The sequence below is a fragment of the Procambarus clarkii genome, chromosome 5 (genome assembly GCF_040958095.1).
Source record: "Procambarus clarkii isolate CNS0578487 chromosome 5, FALCON_Pclarkii_2.0, whole genome shotgun sequence".
In the NCBI taxonomy this organism is placed as follows: domain Eukaryota; kingdom Metazoa; phylum Arthropoda; class Malacostraca; order Decapoda; family Cambaridae; genus Procambarus; species Procambarus clarkii.
The window spans coordinates 27,137,591-27,156,077 of NC_091154.1; the positions used below are offsets into that span (position 1 = coordinate 27,137,591).

The 18,487-nt window shown below is 49.3% G+C and overlaps 2 protein-coding genes across 2 annotated transcripts in view; one reads left to right on the top strand and one right to left on the bottom strand.

Moving 5' to 3' along the window:
- LOC123762328 (ets DNA-binding protein pokkuri) overlaps positions 1 to 18,487 on the top strand; it is a 364,987-nt gene that overhangs the window by 22,308 nt on the left and 324,192 nt on the right. The gene's annotated exons all lie outside the window — the stretch shown is intronic.
- LOC123765817 (uncharacterized) lies at positions 12,080 to 14,244 on the bottom strand. The gene is made up of 2 exons (XM_069303303.1): positions 14,176 to 14,244; positions 12,080 to 13,507 (listed from the first exon to the last, which is right to left on the bottom strand). Exons 1-2 carry the CDS (start codon positions 14,242 to 14,244, stop codon positions 12,080 to 12,082), a joined length of 1,497 nt encoding a protein of 498 aa, XP_069159404.1.

Below are 18,487 nucleotides of genomic sequence, written 5' to 3' on the forward strand. Positions count from 1 at the left end.
TCATTACTGCCAACAGCTCCTACTGCTACTACTAATGCATCACTTTAACATCTCAAGCGGTGAAATTTCTGAGCTTGCAGTTCTCGCGTGTTGAGCATGAGAGATGAACAGCGTCCTCTTCTCACGCTTTCACACGGACCAGCGGATATCTCACGCATTCTAAGCTAAAGGCGAGAAAATGTGCTATTTACACCTTTTTGACCAGCATTTGCTAGACTCGTCACCAGCACACGGAAACCGTCCTACAGTGTGCTGCTGAACACTCTAGTATCTGCTTGTATTGTTATATAATTGTTCACTTGTTTACCATTGGGTCATATCAATCCTATAAGCATATTTCTCTATCATTTTGCTGGCTAATTGGGTCGTCAATATCCTCGTCGTGAGGGAGTGAGAGAGATTTACAAACCAGTCAGCTTCAAATCGACAAGTTATGTATTTGTGAAATGGCGCGTATTGATTACTTTATCGCATCAGGCTTCCTGTCGAATGAGTGGCGATGGCAGTTAACTTACGCCCCTTGTGGCCTAAGACAATAACTGTAAATATATATTCTGACACTGCCAACTTAAGAGAAATTATATATGTTACTAAATACAGCATCGTTGCTTTAATGAGTATTATTGTTAATTACATAAAATGCAGGGGAAATACAATAATTGTGGTTCATTGTGATTACGTTTTTTTTTTTGCATGGATAGAAAGGCATGAGGATTAATAATGAGACCAAATATTAGTTGTTGAAAGGATATAATAATGTATAACATTAGGGGTTTACGTTCTACTGTTTCAGATGTGAAACAGTTTTACATAAAGGGTCTTCTCTGAATACCTTTTATTCTTCTTAACAATTGCTAAAAAACATACTGACTCCAAATCCCCCAATTTCAGACTTCGTCCAAAGAGCCAGTATTTCTGTAAGTGGGGGGGGGGGGGGAGAGTGTGACCAACCCCTGTTATCTTATGACAATCACAGTCATAGCCTTGTGTAATCTTTAACAAAAAAATAAACATTTGTGTGAATAGCCTCATATGGGTCTGACCTCAAACTTTCGACATTATTTTTTTTCGATATAGATAATAGCATGTCGTTGGAAATAACTTAACAGTACGGCAACTGCGACTGCTTCAGTAGCACACACACACACCCCATACACACACACCCCATACACATACCCCATACACATACACACACCCCATACACACACACACACACACACACCATACACACACACACACACACACACACACCATACACACACACACACACACACACACACACCATACACACACACACACACACACACACACCATACACACACACACACACACACACCATACACACACACACACACACCATACACACACACACACACACACACACACCCCATACACACACACCCCATACACACACCCCATACACACACACACACAAACACACCCCATACACACACACACACACACACACACACACACACACCCCATACACACACACAAACACACACACACCCCATACACACACACAAACACACCCCATACACACACACACACACAAACACACCCCATACACACACACACCCCATACACGCACACACACACACACACCTTACACACACACACACACACACCTTACACACACACACACACCCTATACACGCGCACACACACACACACCCTATACACGCGCACACACACACACACCCCATACACGCACACACACACACACACACACACACAGCGGTATTGTTCATTGTGTCATTTGTACCCAGACGCAGGTGGGTTCCATTAACCAGGACTTGTGGTTGTTCATCCTGCCACTTGTACCAAGAACGTCTCGTGTCGTTGAAGTCGCCTAATTGTGCTTGTGGTGTGTGGGGAGGGGGAGTGTTGAAGTTCGGTTCTTTGGTTCCGACTCTCAATAGACTGGTGTACGTGAACAATAGAGAAGGTTCAGTTTAACACACACACACACAATTTACCTAGCATCAATGATCCGCAATGTTATCACTAGCAGCAATTAATTAGACACACTAGTTATTGTGTAACTATATCAGTATTCGAAGTTTAGCAACATTGTCTTCGGTTCAAGTCTGGTTGCGTAAGATTATTTGTTATAAGTGGAGGCGGCCTATCATCGGTTTACACTTAAGGACCATTTTAGCCTCATATATATATATATATAATATTATATAATATATATAATATATATAATATATATATATAATATATATATTATATAATATTGCATATTGCATATAATATATAATCAGTTGCATATTGTCCTGGGGACCATTCAGGCTTGTTCGCATATATATATAATATATATATATATATATATTATATATATATATTATTATAAACAGCAGCATAATGCTTAGGTCTGGCAACACTGACATCAGTTTAAGCATAACCTAATATTTGCTCGCGATTTTTTTTTTTTTTTAAGTCCAACAAAATATTTATTTATCTTATGTTTATGTTGAAATATCCGTGAGCATGAACGACCTACAGCGGTGTCAACTGAAGAGAACAGGAAATAATTGCAACACTCGCTCGCCCGCTCGGGGACAGCACGCTGGACTTGTGATCCTGTGGTCCCGGGTTCGATCCCGAGCGCCGGCGAGAAACAATGGGCAGAGTTTCTTTCACCCTATGCCCCTGTGACCTAGCAGTAAAATAGGTACCTGGTTGTTAGTCAGCTGTCACGGGCTGCTTCCTGGGGGTGGAGGCCTGGTCGAGGACCGGGCCGCGGGGACACTAAAAGCCCCGAAATCATCTCGAGATAACCTTGACCTCCCGGCAACACCAGGCAGGCTGGCAGGCAGGCTGACAGGCAGGCTGGCAGGCCCGGTAACGGAAGGAGCCACACCAGAGGCAAGAAGGGAGTGTTGCAGGACGTGCAGGCCCCCGCCGCTGATGACCGGGCCACTGGGTAAATCAGAAGAAGTAATGACCGGAAGTGATTGTACGCCATGATGCTCACACGCCGCTGCCAGACGCCGCCACTCTCCGCTAACTCTGTTTCATCTTACCTATTTTTTTTTTTAGTTTCCTTTCTTCTTGATGTATTGCCATCAGTCTTACTCGTGTCTCACGAGAATATTCAGCTGAATAACCAGGTATCAGATATAGTGTTTAGTAAAACAGAGAAGGGGAAATCGCTTTAAAAATTAGACAATAGGCATCACAGGCGCTCACAGCAGACAGTCCGTTATTGTACTACCAAGGTCACTCTGATGACGATGGGGGGGGGGGTTGATGGAGGGGGAGGGGATAGGGGGTCGATGGAGGGGGGGGGGAAGAAGGGGTTTGTGAGGGAGAGGAAGGGGAGGAGCACATACAAGAGTGAATCAGGAAGCTGGTTAGTCTCTCTTTAAGTTTTTTTTTTTTCTCGGTGAGTTCCCGCTTCTGTGAAGACACCAGCTGCATCACGGGGAGGTGTGGGCAGTCACGAGGTGATGGAGTAATGGGGTTAATGGGGAAGGTTAAACAACCCAGCGGGTTTTCTTCCTATTGGGGAGTGTTGTACATGCTGCTATGGCGGTGTGTCCACTCACAGGATGGGTGGCGCTGCCCAATACTGTCACTATGGCGGTGTGTCCACTCACAGGATGAGTGGCGCTGCCCAATACTGTCACTATGGCGGTGTGTCCACTCACAGGATGAGTGGCGCTGCCCAATACTGTCACTATTGCGGTGTGTCCACTCACAGGATGAGTGGCGCTGCCCAATACTGTCACTATTGCGGTGTGTCCACTCACAGGATGGGTGGCGCTGCCCAATACTGTCACTATGGCGGTGTGTCCACTCACAGGATGAGTGGACGCTGCCCAATACTGTCACTATGGTGGTGTGTCCACTCACAGAGTGAGTGGCGCTGCCCAATACTGTCACTATGGCGGTGTGTCCACTCACAGGATGAGTGGCGCTGCCCAATACTGTCACTATTGCGGTGTGTCCACTCACAGGATGAGTGGCGCTGCCCAATACTGTCACTATGGCGGTGTGTCCACTCACAGGATGAGTGACATTGAAGGACTAGCCGAGCACCCATAGCGTGTGCTGACCCAGGGAGAGTACCTTCCCTGGGGGACACTGCTGGGGGCCACGAGGTCATGTAGAACACTCGGAAACCACCTACAGGTTGCCGGAAGCCCCGCGCTTACACCAGCCACTGTTATCATCACCGGATGTCCAGCGGAAGCTTAAATGTCAACACACCAACTGCGCAGGGTCTTGTGCGCGTGGCTCCGTGCACGACCCCCGTGTACGAGGCTCCGTGCACGACCCCCGTGTACGAGGCTCCGTGCACGACCCCCGTGTACGAGGCTCCGTGCACGACCCCCGTGTACGAGGCTCCGTGCACGACCCCCGTGTACGAGGCTCCGTGCACGACCCCCGTGTACGAGGCTCCGTGCACGAGGCTCCGTGCACGACCCCCGTGCACGAGGCTCCGTGCACGACCCCCGTGCACGAGGCTCCGTGCACGACCCCCGTGCACGAGGCTCCGTGCACGACCCCCGTGCACGAGGCTCCGTGCACGACCCCCGTGCACGAGGCTCCGTGCACGACCCCCGTGCACGAGGCTCCGTGCACGACCCCCGTGCACGAGGCTCCGTGCACGACCCCCGTGCACGAGGCTCCGTGCACGAGGCTCCGTGCACGACCCCCGTGCACGAGGCTCCGTGCACGACCCCCGTGCACGAGGCTCCGTGCACGACCCCCGTGCACCAGGATCCGTGCACGACCCCCGTGCACCAGGCTCCGTGCACGACCCCCGTGCACCAGGCCCCGTGCACGACCCCCGTGCACCAGGCCCCGTGCACGACCCCCGTGTACGAGGCTCCGTGCACGACCCCCGTGTACGAGGCTCCGTGCACGACCCCCGTGTACGAGGCTCCGTGCACGACCCCCGTGTGCGAGGCTCCGTGCACGACCCCCGTGTACGAGGCTCCGTGCACGACCCCCGTGTACGAGGCTCCGTGCACGACCCCCGTGTACGAGGCTCCGTGCACGACCCCCGTGTACGAGGCTCCGTGCACACCGCTGCCTGTTGCATCATCCTCGCAGTACTATAAGAACATATGAACGCAGGAAACCGTTTCACAGACAATTTATATATAACGTTAAATAACTGATGAAGATATATCAGGTGTATATGTCGCATAGATAACAACCTAGGAACAAAAGCAGGACACTAAACTTAAAAGACAGATTAGAACAGAATTAATACCTCGTCAGCTCTAGGCTCGTTTGGACATCTTCAGAGCAGACAATTAAACACCTTGAGAGGAAGACTTCCAGTTCCTCCAGACTGGAACAGAAGACAGGGATATACAAAGTTAGATATAAAGGGAGCTGTGATAAAGCAAGGTCATGCAGCGTTCCTTGAAACATGCCTAACCCACTCTGATCCTAAGACAAACCTGTATGCTGAAAAATGACAGGTATGTATATATATATACATATACATGTTAGATGTATTAGGCGGTGCCCAGGTCTCTGTTTCATGCTCTTCCTCTCCCTCTCGCTCCATCTCCCAGCAGGCAAAACATGCTCGAGTAAGGAGGGATCGACATTTTCGACATGACAACCACTGCGATCGATGTCGAATCACCGTTGTCGACTGTGATTCGACGTCGATTACAGCATAATTTTTGTTTAATTTTACACATTTAGGTACATGTGCATTTGTGCAGCTGCCCTTAGACTATATGAAGGGAAGTACAGAGCAAGGGAAGGAAACGTGAAGGGAAGCTAGCTACGTGATGCTAAAAAATCCCCATCACACAGGATGTTTAGTCATACAGAGGCATGTGATCAGTAGTCTGCACTGGCAGACTCTGAGTGCATTATGAGGATATCATCAACACAAGAGTGAATAAGGCAGCAGTGGTAATAAAAGTCCCCATCTCGCAGGATGGTTAGTCATACAGGGCCATGTGTTTAGTAGCCGGCACTGGCAAATTTTAGGTACACTGTGAGGATATCTTCAAGAATACGAGAATGAATAAATTAATTGCAAAGCTCCTGGTTACCTCATCCCAACTGGTCTGAAAGGTCTAATAACCGTCACCTGTAGCCACCGTGCCACAGGTAACGGTAACGGTCAGAGAATTCGGTTGGGAAACACTCTATGGAATATCAAACCTACATTTCAGACCTCATAGACGTCGTTGGTTATAGAAATCGGAATCAGTCCTACTTAAACAATCTGTTTTACAAAGAACGTCGAATTTTGATCATATGCGTTACTTAAGGCAAAAAATCGTCGTACTAGAAAATCGAAGCGGCTGGCGAAAGTGACGTACTGTTCCGTTTTCTGTTTTGGGTCCTCTGGCAGGTTAGGCGAGTCCACTTTAAATTGACAGTTTTTTTTTTAACGTTGGGGAACCTTAGGAGGACGGGCTGACTTAAAATGCGAGAATTGGGAGTCGCCTCCACCACCCCCCATCCCCAACACCCCCATCACCAACACCACTACCACCCCCACCATCACTACCACCCACCACCACCCCAACACCCCCACCAACGCCCCCACCACCACCAACGCCCCCCCCCCCCCCACCAACATCCCCACCACCACCACCACCAACACCCCCACCAACACCCCCACCAACACTACCAACCCCCCCCCCCCACCACCACCACCATCACCCCCACCATCACCATCATCACCACCACCACCCCCACCAACACCCCCCCACCCCACCGGAAACATCTCAAGGCTCCCTCCTGACCTCGACGGATCTTGAGCCTTTGTTCTTAACACAACCGACTACACCCCTTCCTTCCTTAGACATGACCCACAGTACACCCTACACCGCGGGCTGCCAGTACACCCCCCCATGTTATGCCCAGTACACCCCACTACTCCTCACACCAAACTAACCCGCTTCAGTGTCCTGTCACACAGATACACACACAATCTGTACACCAGTTGATCGACAGTTGAAAGGCGGGGACCAAAGAGCCGAAGTTCAACCCCCCGCAAGTACAACTAGGCGGGTTATATGTGAGTACATGGACAATATTGGCGGTGTGTTCCCCACTACACAGTGTAATAGTCGGTTAGTGATCACTCGCTGATCTTTGATCACTATATTGATCAACAATGCCAAATTGCAAAACTAAATGGCCTCCTATCCCCGTCCACTGGGATAGTCCTTCTACACAGTACATAATACAGTACCATAGCACAGTACATAGTGAGTAAGGCCTGCAGTTAGGCCCCTTTCTCTCATTGTTTGACACTCGGTAAACAATGCAGCTGTGTAATGCAATGTGCATTAATGCAATGCCTAGCCAGAAACGCACGAGAACCCAAGCACAACCCTCCTAACCTATCGAGCCGAGGCTTCGGAAACGTCAATATTATGGTGGTTTAATTTGTATTAATGCGTCACATTTTTTAACGGATTGATCAGTTTTGTAAAATATACGACGTGTATATTAGTGGGAGGACGCGTTCCTTCGTACTGTGTGCAGGGGGTGCGCACTGGGTGGGGGGGGGGTGCCCACGGGGTGTGGGGGAGTGCCCACGGGGTGTGGGGGGTGCCCAATGGGTGGGCCCACTGGGTGTGGGGGGGTGCCCAATGGGTGGGGGGGGGGTGCCCACTTGCCTGTCAAAGTGCCTTGCGTCACTGTCAGAGAGATAAGAGGAAATATGGTCGACTTTGCGTCATAATACGCTGATAACGTACTTGTTAAAAGCTGTCTCACTCATCATATTCTGCTGAGGGGGGGGGGGGGGTGTTGAGGGCATGTTCATGCCTGATAATTCTTACCTAATAGTATTGGTAGGGCTGAGCCTCAGCTCATGGACCCCGCCTTGCCACTTGTTGGTGGGCTAACACATTGTCATGCGACCCTTCTGTATGCCGTTCCATCTGCAGCCTAAGGTCATAGGGGGCTGTCACATCCTTACTCTTCTGTCTTCCAGTGTCGTGAGGTGCATTTCCCGCAGCCTTTCCTCGTAACTCATGCCTCTTAGTTCCGGGACTAGCTTAGTGGCATACCTCTGAATTTTTTCCAGCTTCATCTTGTGCTTGACAAGGTACGGGCTCCATGCTGGGGCCGCATACTCCAGGATTGATCTTACAGATGTGGTATACAAGGTTCTGAATGATTCCTTACACAGGTTCCTGAAGGCAGTTCTGATGCCTCGCATACGCCGCAGATGATATTCTTTTGATCTGGGCTTCGGGAGACAGGTTTGGCGTGATAGCAACTCCTAGATCTTTCTCTGTCCGTTTCATGAAGGACTTCATTTTCCCATTCTGTATCCTGTGTCTGGCCTCTTGTTTCTACTGCCTAATTTCATTACCTTACATTTACTCGGGTTGAACTTTAGTAGCCATTTATTGGACCATTCATTCAGTCTGTTTAGGTCATCATGAAGCTTCATACTATCTTCCTCCGTCTTAATCCTCCTCGCAATTTTTGCATCAGCAAACAATGAGAGGAATGATTCTATACCCTCTGGGAGATTATTTACAAATATCAGAAACAGTATAGGTCCAAAGACTGAATCCTGCGGGACTCCACTGGTGACGTCTCGCCAGTCCAAGACCCCTCAGTGACTTGCTGTCTTCTGTTGCTTAGGTTCTCCCTTATCCAATTGAGTACCTTCCCTTTCACTCCTGCCTGCATCTCCAGCTTTCTCACTAGTCTCTGGTGTGGTACTGTGTCAAAGACTTTCTGGCAAATCCAAAAATATGCAATCTGCCCACCCCTCTTTTTCTTGCCTGATTCTTGCTGCCTGATCGTAGAATTCAATTAATCCTGTGAGGCATGACTTGCCATCCGTGAAACCATGTTGGTGTTGTCACGAAGTTCCTTCGCTCCAGATGTTCCACTAGCTTTTTTCGCACAATTTTCTCCATTAGCCTGCATGGTATGCAAGTTAGAGACACTGGCCTGTAGTTCAGTGCCTCCTGTCTATCCCCCTTCTTGTATATCGGGACTATGTTTGCCGTCTTCCAATATTTTGGCAGCTCACCTGTTACCAGTGATTTGTTATACACCATGGAGAGTGGCAGGCACAGTGCTTCTGCTCCTTCCTTTAGTATCCATGGAGAGATTCCATCTGGGCCTATAGTATTTGTCACATCCAACTCTAGCAAATGTTTCCTTACATCCCTACTGGTAATCTCAAATTCCTCTAGTGGTGCCTGGTTAACTATTACTCCTCTTACCTCTGGAACAACTACTTGCTCTACTGTGAAGACTTCCTGGAATTTCTTATTGAGTTCCTCACACTTTGCTGTTTGTAGTGAATCTGTCTGCCCCTATCCTCAGTTTCATTACCTGTTTCCTTCACTGTTGGCTTTCTCCTGATATGGCTGTGCAGCAATTTAGGTTGAGTCTTTGCCTTGCTTGCAATGTCGTTTTCATATTGTCCTTCTGCCTCTCTTCTCACCCTGACGTATTCATTCACGTATTCCTGACGTATTCACCCTGACGGCTCTGATATCCTTCTCTACTCTAAAGTGTCCTAGCTGTTATTTCTAGAGTTTCTCCATGCTCTTTTACTTAGTTGCTTAGCTAGCTTACATCTCTGATTAAGCCAAGGGTTTCTCATCTGCATTTCATTTTTTTTCATTTTGGACTGGGATAAACTTGTCTGCTGCCTCCTTACACTTGTGTGATGTAGTCCACCATGTCTTGGGCCGTCTTTCCCCTGAGCTCTGTTTCCTATATTATATCAGTTAAGAATTTTCGTATCTCCTCAGTAGTTTTCCGCATTCCCTTACGGAATGCTAGCCTTTTGTTTTCAGTTCCCTTTCTCGAGTACTTTAATCCTTCTTCGACCAGATACTCAAACGTCAGTACACTGTGGATCGCTCATTCCTACTGGGGCCTCGAAGTCAATTTCCCTTATGTTGGAGTCATTCAGAGTGAAGACTAGGTAGTCTCTCGCTGGTTCATAGTTTCCCCTCATTCATGTGGGTTCCGTGACATGCTAGCTTAAAGTTTTTTGTTGCCACCTCCAGTAGTTTAGCTCTCCATGTTTCCTCTCCTCCATGGGGTTCCTTGTTCTCCCAGTCTATCCTTCCGTGATAGAAGTCCCCATGATGAGCTCAGGGGATCGAATTCTACAGGCGGCAGAGGACTGACCTCTCGGTTATATTGTTAACTGCCATGTTGTTTCTGTCATACTCTTGCCTGGGTCTTCTGTCGTTTGGTGGAGGGTTATATATCACTACTACTACTATTGGTCCTCCCATCGCCATGGTGCCTGTTATGTAGTCTCTAAACCCCTCACAGCCTGGGATAACCTTCTTGAAACTACATTCCTTTCTCATGAGTGTGTGTGTGTGTGTGTCTGTACGCTCGAGGGAGTGAGAGAGAGAGAATCATGTCTTGTGTGTGTTCCGGGTTCCTTGTTCCGACAGATTGAGAAGCCTGTTTGTATTCCTCCTTGTTGATGTCACTAACCCACTCGAATACCTCGATCCATATCCCTCCTTGTCCCGCGTCTCACTACAGTCTACAAGACAGGAAGTTTGTGAGCGCAGACTGAGACACTTCAGTCTTCCCCCCCCCCCCCATGAAAGAGTCCCGACGCTAGATATTTGTCTTGTACCCTCTGTATTTTCTAAAGGAAAGTCTAAATATATATATCAGGGTATTAAGGCGACCATAACTGCACAGTGTAGGCACCAGTATATATATGGATGTTGGGTGCTTTTGTATTTTTCCATTGGCTGACTCTGCCAGTGGCGACTACCACCATGGTGTTGATCTCTCCAGTGCCGGCAGCCTCTACGACGTGGTCTCCTCCAGCGAAGACGACCTCCCGTGAAGAGGACCTGCAGCGAAGACGACCTCCCGTGAAGAGGACCTGCAGTCAAGGTGACCTGCAGTGTTGTGGTGTCCTGTGCACACCTTGCAAGAGGCGCAGTTCCCTGCTGTGTTCGGCTCCTTGCGCCACTCTACAGGAAGATGGGGCCCCCTGTTTTATCCTTTGTTCTCTTTCTACCTCCTCCTTCCACCTCCTTGTTCTTCCTCATCCACCTCTCTCTCTCCAGTCCTCCTCTCTTCATCCCTGGAAACACACCAACTATCGTCATTTATCAGATAAAATGTGTAGAAGTCCCTTGAAATGTGACAGGTCGACATACACCAAGTGCAAAATGACACATGCAAGACCAATATTTCTTCACATTCATGCTCTGCCTCTCTCCGAATGAATGCATGAATAAGATAAAATGTTCGTTTTAACGTATTCAAGATTTATGTTTAGGATTAATTTAAGGGGAATCGGACACCGCTCAACCCGTTCTCGCACTTTCGTATAGTCAATATTGACTTATTAAATACGTGCATGTGACATACTAATTTATTGTGAATATTTTAGTTTACCTTTAAAAGCTTCATAGAAAACACCGATCTTACCTAACCTTCTTAGTATGTTAAGATAAGCATCTTATTGCTTCGTAATTACAATATTACTTAACCTATTATAGGTATAGGTTAAGTAATAATTGTAATTACGAAGCAATAAGATGCTTATCTTAACATACTAAGAAGGTTAGGTAAGATCGGTGTTTTCTATGAAGCTTTTAAAGGTAAGCTAAAATTCACTAAATTAGTATGTCACATATGCACTTATTAAATAAGTCAATATTGACTGTAAGAAAGCAACCTGTCCTCTTAAAAAGAACGTCACTTTTGGCCGTTTGCCCGTATGGCTGAATTTGGACGTAATTTGAAAATGAAAAAAAAATGAAAATAAATTTGGGATTTTTTTTTTCAACAACAGTAAGTTAAGGGTCCTCTGATAGGTTAGGTGGGCAGGAAATTCTCATAAAGTTTCAAAACGTTATGAAAAACGTTAATTTAAAGTGTCCTCTTATAACCTCTCAGCGTACGCCGGACGACTCAAATAGAAAACGGAACAGAACGTCACTTTTGTGAGTCGATTTCATTTCAAATTGTAATTTAGCCATATCGCGCATACGGGCCAAAAGTGACTATTTTTAAGAGGACGGGTTGAAGAAAGTGCGAGAACGGGTTGCACCGCTACATGCGAGGGATAAGTGAGAGGTCTGATACATTTATTCTGAAGATAAATTCATGGTTTTAATTTGTTGAGGGAGATGACACCAACATCTCTGAGGGAGACGATGGTGGTTGGAGCCAAGCTCTGAGGGAGGCGATGGTGGTTGGAGCCAAGCTCTGAGGGAGGCGATGGTGGTTGGAGCCAAGCTCTGAGGGAGGCGATGGTGGTTGGAGCCAAGCTCTGAGGGAGGCGATGGTGGTTGGAGCCAAGCTCTGAGGGAGGCGATGGTGGTTGGAGCCAAGCTCTGAGGGAGGCGATGGTGGTTGGAGCCAAGCTCTGAGGGAGGCGATGGTGGTTGGAGCCAAGCTCTGAGGGAGGCGATGGTGGTTGGAGCCAAGCTCTGAGGGAGGCGATGGTGGTTGGAGCCAAGCTCTGAGGGAGGCGATGGTGGTTGGAGCCAAGCTCTGAGGGAGGCGATGGTGGTTGGAGCCAAGCTCTGAGGGAGGCGATGGTGGTTGGAGCCAAGCTCTGAGGGAGGCGATGGTGGTTGGAGCCAAGCTCTGAGGGAGGCGATGGTGGTTGGAGCCAAGCTCTGAGGGAGGCGATGGTGGTTGGAGCCAAGCTCTGAGGGAGGCGATGGTGGTTGGAGCCAAGCTCTGAGGGAGGCGATGGTGGTTGGAGCCAAGCTCTGAGGGAGGCGATGGTGGTTGGAGCCAAGCTCTGAGGGAGGCGATGGTGGTTGGAGCCAAGCTCTGAGGGAGGCGATGGTGGTTGGAGCCAAGCTCTGAGGGAGGCGATGGTGGTTGGAGCCAAGCTCTGAGGGAGGCGATGGTGGTTGGAGCCAAGCTCTGAGGGAGGCGATGGTGGTTGGAGCCAAGCTCTGAGGGAGGCGATGGTGGTTGGAGCCAAGCTCTGAGGGAGGCGATGGTGGTTGGAGCCAAGCTCTGAGGGAGGCGATGGTGGTTGGAGCCAAGCTCTGAGGGAGGCGATGGTGGTTGGAGCCAAGCTCTGAGGGAGGCGATGGTGGTTGGAGCCAAGCTCTGAGGGAGGCGATGGTGGTTGGAGCCAAGCTCTGAGGGAGGCGATGGTGGTTGGAGCCAAGCTCTGAGGGAGGCGATGGTGGTTGGAGCCAAGCTCTGAGGGAGGCGATGGTGGTTGGAGCCAAGCTCTGAGGGAGGCGATGGTGGTTGGAGCCAAGCTCTGAGGGAGGCGATGGTGGTTGGAGCCAAGCTCTGAGGGAGGCGATGGTGGTTGGAGCCAAGCTCTGAGGGAGGCGATGGTGGTTGGAGCCAAGCTCTGAGGGAGGCGATGGTGGTTGGAGCCAAGCTCTGAGGGAGGCGATGGTGGTTGGAGCCAAGCTCTGAGGGAGGCGATGGTGGTTGGAGCCAAGCTCTGAGGGAGGCGATGGTGGTTGGAGCCAAGCTCTGAGGGAGGCGATGGTGGTTGGAGCCAAGCTCTGAGGGAGGCGATGGTGGTTGGTGTCAAAATCCGAGACCGAGACTAGATATTGTTGCCAAACAACTATTCACACATGACTGTGCCATCATCCTCGTTGTGTGCCACTGGCAACATCATCTTCATGGCTCTTCCCTGAGCTTCGTTACATTAACGCCCACCTCAGATGATGAACCACCACCTTCTGGCTCTCCTCCCAGCCGTACACACACACGTTAAATGACTCTGCCTACTCACGAGGGTCTGAGCCTGTACAGCCGAGGCTAGCGAGACCAGTGGGCATTAATCTGAGGGGGTGTATATATCGCCGTGCCCTTGATTTGTGTAAAGCGCCAGAATTCTGACGTTGCGGTCGATGGGCGCCAAACCTGCGGTGAGGACAGGGTGATCCCGTCACTACCATCTTCCAACGTTTTACTCAAGTTTGTTTACCATAAACAAGAAACTATTCGTTGGCGTCTCCACCACCCTTCCTGGTTATTATCGGCTGTTTATTGACGCTGTCCCCAGCACCCCTTCCCTCCCACTTCGTCGCTAACGAGTTGCGTTAGTGTTTTCGGCCGTTGCCTTGAGCCGGCGTTAGTGTTTTCGGCCGTTGCCTTGAGCCGGCGTTAGTGTTTTCGGCCGTTGCCTTGAGCCGGCGTTAGTGTTTTTCAGCCGTTGCCTTGAGCGTTCGTCCTCCCTGACAACTCAACACTCCGTCTATTTACTACCGGCTGTTCCCTTGAGCCGCCATTAATAGCGGCGGCCGACGACGCTCCACGGAGCGTATCTCTTATCATTCTCTGGTATCATTGTCTGGCGGCCGGAATGAGGTGCGGAACAAAGGCCAAGCAATAATAAACAGGTCCTTGTCGGCTTCCTCGGGAGACCGGAGCCCCGGCCCACCATTGTTTCCCCACCGGAAGCGGAAAGGTGGAGGCGACGCCATCTTTCCTAGAGCGTCACGGAGCTCGTAGCAAGGAGAAAGGTCCTCCTCCTCCTCGACCTCCTTCCTCGTCCTCCATCCTCCGGCACGCATAGACGCAGATAAAACACCTAAATTATTGGGATCGTCTCAAAGCTCTCCAAATGTACTCACTAGAAAGGAGAAGAGAGAGATATCAAATAATATACACATGGAAGATACTGGAGGGCCAAGTACCAAATCTACACAGTAAAATAACAACGTACTGGAGTGAACGATATGGAAGAAAATGCAGAATAGAACCAGTGAAGAGCAGAGGTGCCTATAGGCACAATCAGAGAACACTGTATAAACATCAGAGGTCCGCGGTTGTTCAACATCCTCCCAGCAAGCATAAGAAATATTGCCGGAACAACCGTGGACATCTTCAAGAGGAAACTAGATTTAATCCTCCAAGGAGTGCCGGACCAACCGGGCTGTGGTGGGTATGTGGGCCTGCGGGCCGCTCCAAGCAACAGCCTGGTGGACCAAACTCTCACAAGTCAAGCCTGGCCTCAGGCCGGGCTTGGAGTAGAAGAACTCCCAGAACCCCATCAACCAGGTATCAACCAGGTATCCTCTATCACTACTTGTTCCTCCTCCACCTCCTGGCTCCTCTTCCCCTTTCTTGTTGCTGTTCCTGTAACTTTCTCTTCTTTCCTCTAATTCCTCCTGTTTCTCCTTTTTTATATATCGTCCTTCTCCTACACCTTGATCCTTTTTCCCGTCGAGGACGTGATCACATCATACAAGATACTGAATATACATGGTGGACAAGGACAACCTCTTTAACAAGACAGTAAGTAGGACAAGAGGACACAGCTCGAAGCTGAGAATCCAGATAAGCCGAAGACAGTAAGGAAATACTCCTACAGTAGCCGGGTTAGTCAAAACGTAAAAGGCACTGGAAGAAGAAGTCATGGAAGCCACCTCCATCCATTTATAATAAAGAGCTAGATTTAACCTCCCCGTAGTGCAGTTAGAGGTCATTTTATCCTTCCCCCTACAGGCTTCCTCTCCACCTCCTGAAGGTCAGAAATGTTTCTTGGTTTACTGTACCAATCCTCCCAATCCTCCCAGGGGCCTCGTAGCCTGGTGGATAGCGCGCAGAACTCGTAATTCTGTGGCGCGGGTTAGATTCCCGCACGAGGCAGAAACAAATGGGCAAAGTTTCTTTCACCCTGAATGCCCCTGTTACCTAGCAGTAAATAGGTACCTGGGAGTTAGTCAGCTGTCACGGGCTGCTTCCTGGGGGTGGAGGCCTGGTCGAGGACCGGGCCGCGGGGACACTAAAGCCCCGAAATCATCTCAAGATAACCTCAAGATAACCAACCGGGCTAATGGCCTTCAGTTAGCTCTAAAAACCAATATACTGATCTTGTAGCTTAGTAAAATAAGTCGTATGAAGCTACTTTTCTCTATCTCAAGACGAGGTTTTCACCCAGCAGTTAAGACCAGAAGTGGTGGTCATCAGAGCTCTACTGATGGTTTGTTGATACTTAATACAAAGTATTAAGTATCTTATTAAGTAAAGGAGAAGAGCAGCCCGGGCCCCTTCTTCCAGATTAGTGGCGAGGCTGGCTCATGAGTGAGATAGTGTTGCAAGCCTAAGGGTATGGTGGTATGTTGCATGACTTTAGGGTGTGTGGTGGTGGTGTGTTGCATGACTTAGGGTGTGTGGTGGTGGTGTGTTGCATGACTTAGGGTGTGTGGTGGTGGTATGTTGCATGACTTAGGGTGTGTGGTGGTGTGTTGCATGACTTAGGGTGTGTGGTGGTGTGTTGCATGACTTAGGGTGTGTGGTGGTGGTATGTTGCATGACTTAGGGTGTGTGGTGGTGGTGTGTTGCATGACTTAGGGTGTGTGGTGGTGTGTGTTGCATGACTTAGGGTGTGTGGTGGTATGTTGCATGACTTAGGGTGTGTGGTGGTGTGTTGCATGACTTAGGGTGTGTGGTGGTGTGTTGCATGACTTAGGGTGTGTGGTGGTGGTGTGTTGCATGACTTAGGGTGTGTGGTGGTGTGTTGCAAGGCTAAGGGTATGGTGGTGTGTTGCATGACTTAGGGTGTGTGGTGGTGGTGTGTTGCATGACTTAGGGTGTGTGGTGGTGTGTTGCAAGACTTAGGGTGTGTGGTGGTGTGTTGCATGACTTAGGGTGTGTGGTGGTGGTGTGTTGCATGACTTAGGGTGTGGTGGTGTGTTGCATGACTTAGGGTGTGTGGTGGTGGTGTGTTGCAAGACTTAGGGTGTGTGGTGGTGTGTTGCAAGACTTAGGGTGTGTGGTGGTGTGTTGCATGACTTAGGGTGTGTGGTGGTGGTGTGTTGCATGACTTAGGGTGTGTGGTGGTGGTGCATGACTTAGGGTGTGTGGTGGTGGTGTGTTGCATGACTTAGGGTGTGTGGTGGTGTGTTGCATGACTTAGGGTGTGTGGTGGTGTGTTGCATGACTTAGGGTGTGTGGTGGTGTGTTGCATGACTTAGGGTGTGTGGTGGTGGTGTGTTGCATGACTTAGGGTGTGTGGTGGTGTGTTGCATGACTTAGGGTGTGTGGTGGTGTGTTGCATGACTTAGGGTGTGTGGTGGTGTGTTGCATGACTTAGGGTGTGTGGTGGTGGTGTGTTGCATGACTTAGGGTGTGTGGTGGTGTGTTGCATGACTTAGGGTGTGTGGTGGTATGTTGCATGACTTAGGGTGTGTGGTGGTGGTGTGTTGCATGACTTAGGGTGTGTGGTGGTGTGTTGCATGACTTAGGGTGTGTGGTGGTGTGTTGCATGACTTAGGGTGTGTGGTGGTGGTGTGTTGCATGACTTAGGGTGTGTGGTGGTGTGTTGCATGACTTAGGGTGTGTGGTGGTGGTGTGTTGCATGACTTAGGGTGTGTGGTGGTGGTGTGTTGCATGACTTAGGGTGTGTGGTGGTGTGTTGCATGACTTAGGGTGTGTGGTGGTGGTGTGTTGCATGACTTAGGGTGTGTGGTGGTGGTGTGTTGCATGACTTAGGGTGTGTGGTGGTGGTGTGTTGCATGACTTAGGGTGTGTGGTGGTGTGTTGCATGACTTAGGGTGTGTGGTGGTATCGTCAGAGGCCGCTAAGCAACTACTGTAATGTGGGTGGTTCAAGTACGTTATTTTTTTTTTTTTTTTTTTTGAGACAAGGAAAAAAATCTCAAAGGGATAGAGTAGCTTAGGTTATTTCTACCCCCCCCCCCCCACCCCACCTCCCCCTTCGAAATGTGGGGGTGGCGTTGGCTTCACGAGGACGAGACCCGGGTCGGACCTGTCGTGTATGTGATGTAAAGGCTTCAACAGTCTCGTCCTGGCCTCAGTATTCATCAACCATGTACACGTCCACTTACGAAGCCTGTACATCTTTCATCAGTTACGGCGGCTTGGGATACATTTATTAACTAGGCTTACGAGTTTGAAAACTCAACAACCCGAGGTTGTTGTTGTTATAAACAACCTGGTAGTGCTTCAGAGCTCATAAACTCTTATAAATACAAAGCCGCCATGATTGAGAAATGATGTACAGGTTTCGTAAGTAGAAATGTACTACTACTGTGCTGAAGAAGTACTTTTTCCTATTTGACATGTTGTGATGTCAGAAATAGAGGCGGGGGGGGGGACTGGCCAAGAGTGAGCTGGGGGGGGGGGGACTGGCCAAGAGTGAGCTGGGGGGGGGGGATCTCTTCTTGAGGTTATCTTCATGATTTCAGGGCTTGGCCTTCCCCGCGGCCCGGTCCTCGACCAAGCCTCTGGTTCACCAAGTTACAACCTGCACGCAACGTCAGGGGCGACAAGTGAAGCATTTAACACGGTACAAAGTGGCTATAGAATCACTCGAGTTTGTTGAGTGGCGGACTATTAGTCATCTGATGCTGGTCCTCTACTGTGCTCCACCTTCAGTCGGGTTCCTCCTCCACTCGCCATCGGGAATTCCGGGTTCGATTTCCGGCCGGGACAGAATTGGTTTAGCGCGTTTCGTAGCGCCTATTGCCGCCTCTTTTACCCTTGGAAGTAAATAGGTACACAGGAGTTAGTCAGCTTATTGTTGTTATCTTGAGGTTATCTTGAGATGATTT